General features: G+C 37.2%; 1 protein-coding gene across 1 annotated transcript in view; it reads right to left on the bottom strand.

Annotated features, from left to right (window-relative positions):
- Positions 1-1,256: 1,256 nt before the first annotated feature.
- YIPF5 (Yip1 domain family member 5) overlaps positions 1,257-6,380 on the bottom strand; it is a 36,847-nt gene continuing 31,723 nt past the window's right edge. The window contains exon 6 of the mRNA XM_081301798.1: positions 1,257-2,941. Coding sequence (XP_081157924.1) covers positions 2,938-2,941 — 4 coding nt within the window. The 3' untranslated portion in view covers positions 1,257-2,937. The remainder of the gene's footprint in view (positions 2,942-6,380) is intronic.

Raw genomic sequence — 6,380 nt, 5'->3', positions numbered from 1 at the left:
AAATTAAGGGATACTACAAAAGTCAGTAATTGAGACAAATTATCTTTTAAAGTCATTTTTGTAAAAAAATCAAATTGAAAAAAATCATGGTCAATAAAATTTCAAATGGACCTTTTCTGAGATGAAATACATTGACTTTTTAATATTTCTGGGTTTTTAACAGAAGGTTGTACAGTTGCACACTCAGCCTTTTTTCTATGCCACTAGTTCGTAGCCATTTTGGACTTTTAGCATTTTTACCATGTGGAGAGTCAGAGGCTTCAAAATTATGTAGTCCTGATGATGCCATATAATTTACTTATTTTGTTTAGTTTACTTGCCCCACTAGAACTTAAACTCTGTTTAAGTTTTGATTTTAGATTCATAGCAAATCTGTGGAGATAGTGTCTGCCAGTGAGGCCATGAAGGGGCTATGGGAGTCAATGACCACCATTTCTTGCCCTCTTACCTGAAGAATTTCAAGCTAGTCATATAGGAGCAGACAGGAGTTTATTAGAAGGGAAAGGACTAGGGAAAAGGGGACACCTTCAAGGGAGAAAGAGAGAGCTTCTCCTAATATTGACGTCTTATATGAACATAGTAACATTTTAAAAAATCACCAAATTTACTGAGATTACTGTCACAGCACTATCAACTAAACTTTGGACTGTTTAGATTTCCCCATTTTTTCCCATTAATGCCATTTTTCTGTTTCAGAATGCAATTCAGGATATCATGCTGTGTTTAGTCGTCAGGGCTTCTTGATCTCCCCAACCTATGACAGTTTCCCTGGATACTTTGCTTATCATCATTTGATACTTTTTTCAGTTAGATATTTTGCCAAAAAGTCCCTCCATTTGCCACCCACAATGACCACATCTCATTTCCTTCCAAAGCCCCACTTCTAAATGCTGTTGACATATGTATTTGGGGATTCCATTTCTAACATGAGATTGTTTGGGAGACACATTCAAATCATAGCAACAAGGTTTGAAAAATACTAGTTTCTCTGTCTTACACTTGACTAAGTATCAGAATTTGTAGAAGGAAAGCTATGGGGTCCTATTATGTTCCTTTTCAGAAGCGTTCAATATCTTCTTTTCCTCAGTGAGTGCTTTTTAAACTTGTTTACCAAATCTATGCTATTGAACATGCTGGGTACAGAAGGACAAATTGGCCTCTGGGCAGCCACTCCTTCAAATGGTATGGCAGTCATTTTACAGGCTAGTTTTGATGTTTTGTGTGTGTGTGTGTGTGTGTGTGTGTGTGTGTGTGTGTGTGTGTGTGTTTTCCAGTGCTGGGGATTGAACCCAGGACTCTTGCATGCCAGACAATTTTCTACTGCTGAACTGTACATCCCCAGCCCTATTCCACAGGCTGGGGATGAGTTTTGACTCAGAGAAATAAACAGTGAATTCTAACTCTTGCTAGGGTGAGTTTCTTGAGCTCTCTGAATTCCATTTTCTTTATGTATAAAAATAGAAAGTCTTCACTTTTGTGGCCAGGGATGAATCAGAGTATCCTTTCTTTCTTTCTTTTTTTTTTTTTTTTTCAAAGTGCCTAACTGGAGACCTAGCACATAGAGGATGGCCAATAAAGATTCTTTCTTATCTATTCCTCTGTGTCTAGTGTCTCCCCTGGTACTGTTCAGAGGAGGCTTCTGGTACAGCAGATCACTGCCCCCAAGAAGCAGAACACTGATAGACAAAAGCAGTCAAGCATGTTTGCTAATTTCTCACTTTTAAGTTACATGACCTTGGATAACTTATTCACTAACCTATTTTTTATCTGCATGATAGAGATTACCTCAAAGGGATGCTGCGAGGATTTTGTAATAACATGTACATATAGTTTCTAGGACTTTGTATGAAACATTTAACACTTGACAAATACTAATTATTGTTATATTGCTACTTTTGATATATAGGACAGGTGACAAAAAGACCTGGGAGGGAAGAAAGAAAAATAAAAACAGATTTACTATGAAGGAAATTTTAAAAATGGTAAATTTTTAGCTCACTAGCTTTTCAAAAGCTAACTCTAAACTTCCATGATTTTAACTTAACAATTAAGGAATGGAAATAGAGAGAGAGGATGTCGTTCATTACTGTAGTATTTCTGAAGATTTAGAACATGGGTGGCAAACCTTCCCTATGAAAGGCCAAGTAGTGAATATTTTAGACTTCACAGACCACACTGAAGTTCTATCCATGTTCTTTTCTTTTCTTATAATATTTTAAAACTATTGAAAACCAAACAAACAAACAAACAAACATTCTTTGCTCCACTGACAAGGGCTGCTGATCCCTGGTAGTTAATTACTATTACTATATTATAGAGAAATTTGAAGAAAGATAATGAGTAGGTAAGTTTAAAGTGTAGAGCTTTACATATTTGCTGATAAGAGGGAAGGAGTGAATTGTAGAATGGCAATTAGATTCCTTGCCAAAACCATGGAAGAATGAAAACAAGGAAAATCCAGAGTCTAAATCCAAGACTTAATGAAACATTTCTTCCATGTATAGATAGCTTGGGACTTATTTGTCACAAAAACGGCAGGAAATTTGTTTGGCCAAGGCTGCTTATAACTGTGGGAAGATAATTCTCCATGGGCCACTTGGGTTTCTGGGTATCTGTGAGCAAGGCACTCACTTTGTTTCAGATTATCTTTTGAAGGACTTTTGTATGGTGAACAGACTTGTAAGATAGAAGTAGTGTCTCTCTCTCTCTCTCAGAATAAAAGACCCAGTATGCCATCTGCCTATAATAAAAAAAAAACAAAAACTAGGCTCTCCAACATGAGTCTTTTCTTCTGTAGCATACCATTGCATGTGAAAATATTATCTGGCCTTCTTCATGATGCAGAAAAAGTCTGGGAGTAATAAACTGTTCTTTTTCTCTTATCCAGGAGTTTCACATCATCTGTCAATACCCATGGAACTCTGGCAGATTTACTTCTTACCTTGAAAGCAGAAAGAAAAAAATCTTAAACTTTTCACAGAGACAAGTGAAATGAAGACGAGGAAAAACAAGTTAAAGCAAGAGGACCAGAAAACATTATTTGTAAAGTCATCTTTTAAAAAAGAATTTAACAAAAAGGTATGTTTTAATCATAAAGAAATGATAGATTGATGTATTTACTAGGATTACAACATTACACAATGTATACATGTATCAAAGCATCTCACGGAATTCCATAAATATGTACATTTTTATTTATCAGTTGAAACAAATAAATAAGTAATACATAAGTGAATATTTAATGAAGTCTTTAAATACTATGAGACACTGAAATAGGCAAGAAAAGTGACTTATTTAGGGTATGCAGGTGATTTGAGTAAAAGCATCACATTGCCACCACACCCATCTATTTGGCTATTTGTTGACTAAAATTCTACCCAGTATTCAAAGGGCTTCTCAAATACCACCTTGCCTAAAAGTGACTTCTTTTCCAAAACTTGTTATTTTATGCTGCCTTCAATACTTATTATTATTATTATTATTACTATTATTATTATTATTATTATTATTATTATTTAAAGTGTAGATCATTACATATTTGCTGATACCCATTATTATTATTATTATTATTATTATTATTATTATTATTATTATGGGGCATACCAGGGATTGAACTCAGGGACACTTAACCACTGAGCCACATCCCCAACCCTTTTTTATATTTTTTATTTAGAGACAGGGTCTCACTGAGTTGTTTAGCACCTCACTTTTGCTGAGGCTGGCTTTGAACTCATGATCCTCCTGCCTCAGCATCCCAAGCTGCTGGGATTACAGGTGTGTGCCACTGCGCCCAGCACAATACATATTCTGCAATCTGTATTTGGGGTAAAAATGGGAGTTCATAACCCACTTGAATCTAATGTATGAAATATGATATGTCAAGAGCTTTGTAATGTTTTGAACAACCAATAAAAAAAAGAAAAGAAAATTTATACACAGATAGGTACAAAAGGGAGACTCTGTGAAGACACAGAGAGAAGATGGCACTGAGAGCAGTCTCAGAAACAATAGACTCTGCCAACCCCCAAGACTGAGACTTCTAGCCTCCAGAACTGTAACAAAAAAACCTGTTGTATATGCTAAAGTCTGTGACATGCTGCTATTGCACCTTACTAGTAAGTTAACAATGTACTCAATATTTAGTTATTAAATAAATGAATTTAAGGAAGCCACCCCTTCCCTGAGTTAAATGTATCTTATTTATAGCAATAACAATTTGTACCAACTTTTATCATACTTCTTGTCCATAGAGTTGCATTGTAATAGTATCTTTATTTATCATATTATATAATATTTGTTCTATTTGGTACACTACAGAAAACGTGGTAAGATCAAACAAAATTGAAATCTATTGACAAACATGTTTTGATTTAAAGATTCAAGTTCCATCTTTAGGGCCAGATACACACAAACACTCACTCTCACTCTCTCTCTCTCTCTCTCTCTCTCTCTCTCTCTCTCTCTCTCTCTCGATTCTCCTTCCCTCACATCAGATTCAGCTTCATATTTAATGTGATGACAAGGTGATTTCCAATATATTCAGACTGGCAGAAAAGATCAAAAAGCTTATTTTTCCCAGCAAAATTCCCCAAGTTGCTTTTTACTGGATCAGGCCACAGCTCATTCCTGAACCAGTTAGTGTGAGCAGTGGTTGTGATGGTTAGGCCTACATGGAGTCCCATGTACCCTACTCCCAGGAAATCAGAGGTGGACTCAGACACTCTACCCTTCACCCAACAGTTGAGAGACAAGGAGAGGTGCCCTCCAGAGGTAAATCAAGATGCAGGAGAAGTGGAATGGGTGTTGGGAAGAACACATCAAGAATCCCTAATGCTTGACTGTAAGACTGCTAAGCCCTGTCTCCTTATCATCTGGACCAAGCATCAATTAAGCATGAGGAGATTTGGGTTTATGTTGCAACCCAGACAGTTTCTTTGACTCCCACTTGTCTCCATCCTTGGAAAACAGACTATAACCTCACCACCTGAGCCCCATGTGGTGAAGGGAAATGGCCCTCTTCTCTTCCCTAGCAGGAAGGGAACACATAGGCAGCCGTGATGAGGTTGGACATATTGGTTTTGTGATCAAATTCTACCTGGTTGGTCATGGAGAAGTAGGTGAAAATAAAGATAAGCAAGTGGGAAATGTATGAGGACAGGAATACTACCTTCAAATTTTCTGTTCTCCACTTTAGCCAGCAAGTGGGAATTACATCAGATAGGTTACAGAACCACCTAGTGGTCAAACAGCATCCATGCTAGTAGGATGTTCAGAGAACTTCCAAGTACATGTTACACCAGAAAGTTTACTAAGACTTTCAGCCTCTTTGTCATGTCCATGTCTCTCCTTTTCCCACTACCTATTGTAAGAAAGCCAAAAATAATATGCCAACACAGCTGACTCATTTTATCCTAATTTTTTGCTCTCAGTAGCACTTCTGTAAGCAGAATAGGTGAAAGCCCACAAGGGCACCTGGCTCTTCAATCATTTCCCCAGACCCTGAAACATGGCCATGCTCTCCTCACATCTGTTAATTCCCACTGTTCTTAAATTTTTCAGTGGTGAGGATCATATGAGGGACTTTCAATTTCTGCTTCATGTACTTGGATGTTCTTTGAATCCATTCATAATATGTTTGCATTGCTTCTGTAATAACAACAACAACAACAAAACTCTTTAAACATGAAAGTACAGAGTGTCACTTCTACAGGGATTTCCCAATGTCCTAAGACCAGAGAAGAAGAGTCCATCTGTGTTGAATTATCTACAAATCTCCTGTACATATTTTTTAGATGCAAAGCTAGAATTATGAGTAAAGAAAGTGGTTTGGACACTAATTGGTGTTCACTTGTTCACATGAGAAGTTAATCCATGGATCTCATGAGCTGAGACACTCTGGCCCTCTCCAGAGAGTCTTACTTTTGGCAGTGTGAGACTTCAGGCTCCTGTGCATTGCTTAATTTGTAGCCATGTTTGGAGGAAATAAGGCTGGCAGAGGAAGGTGAGAGGGTACTCTACTTGGCATGTAGACATACAATCATGATTCAAACTGCAGCAAGGTCGTTTAGAAGGACAGCCTTTTATAATATTCTACATAAAAACATAAGGGTTTTAGATTATCATGTATGTATTAGCATTACTGAGAGTTGAATATACGGTATTTAGAAAAATATGATGAAAGTTGTATTTGGGCAATTTGTGGCCTGATGGTTTGGAGGAGGGATACCATCTTCTGAGATAACAGGAGAATGTTGTAACACAGAGACAATTGCTGTGACAACTGCTAATGCATGCGTAAGACTGCCTTTTTGCCAAATCCCCAGCGTGCCCATTACAGTGCCTCGTATAGTACAGTTGACTAATAAGCAGTGTTTGGATGA

Source organism: Spermophilus citellus, assembly GCF_964194105.1.
Source record: "Spermophilus citellus genome assembly, chromosome: 1".
In the NCBI taxonomy this organism is placed as follows: Eukaryota; Metazoa; Chordata; class Mammalia; order Rodentia; family Sciuridae; genus Spermophilus; species Spermophilus citellus.
The sequence above is the reverse complement of the archived record's forward strand: the minus strand, read 5'-3'. Positions and strand labels throughout refer to the sequence as shown.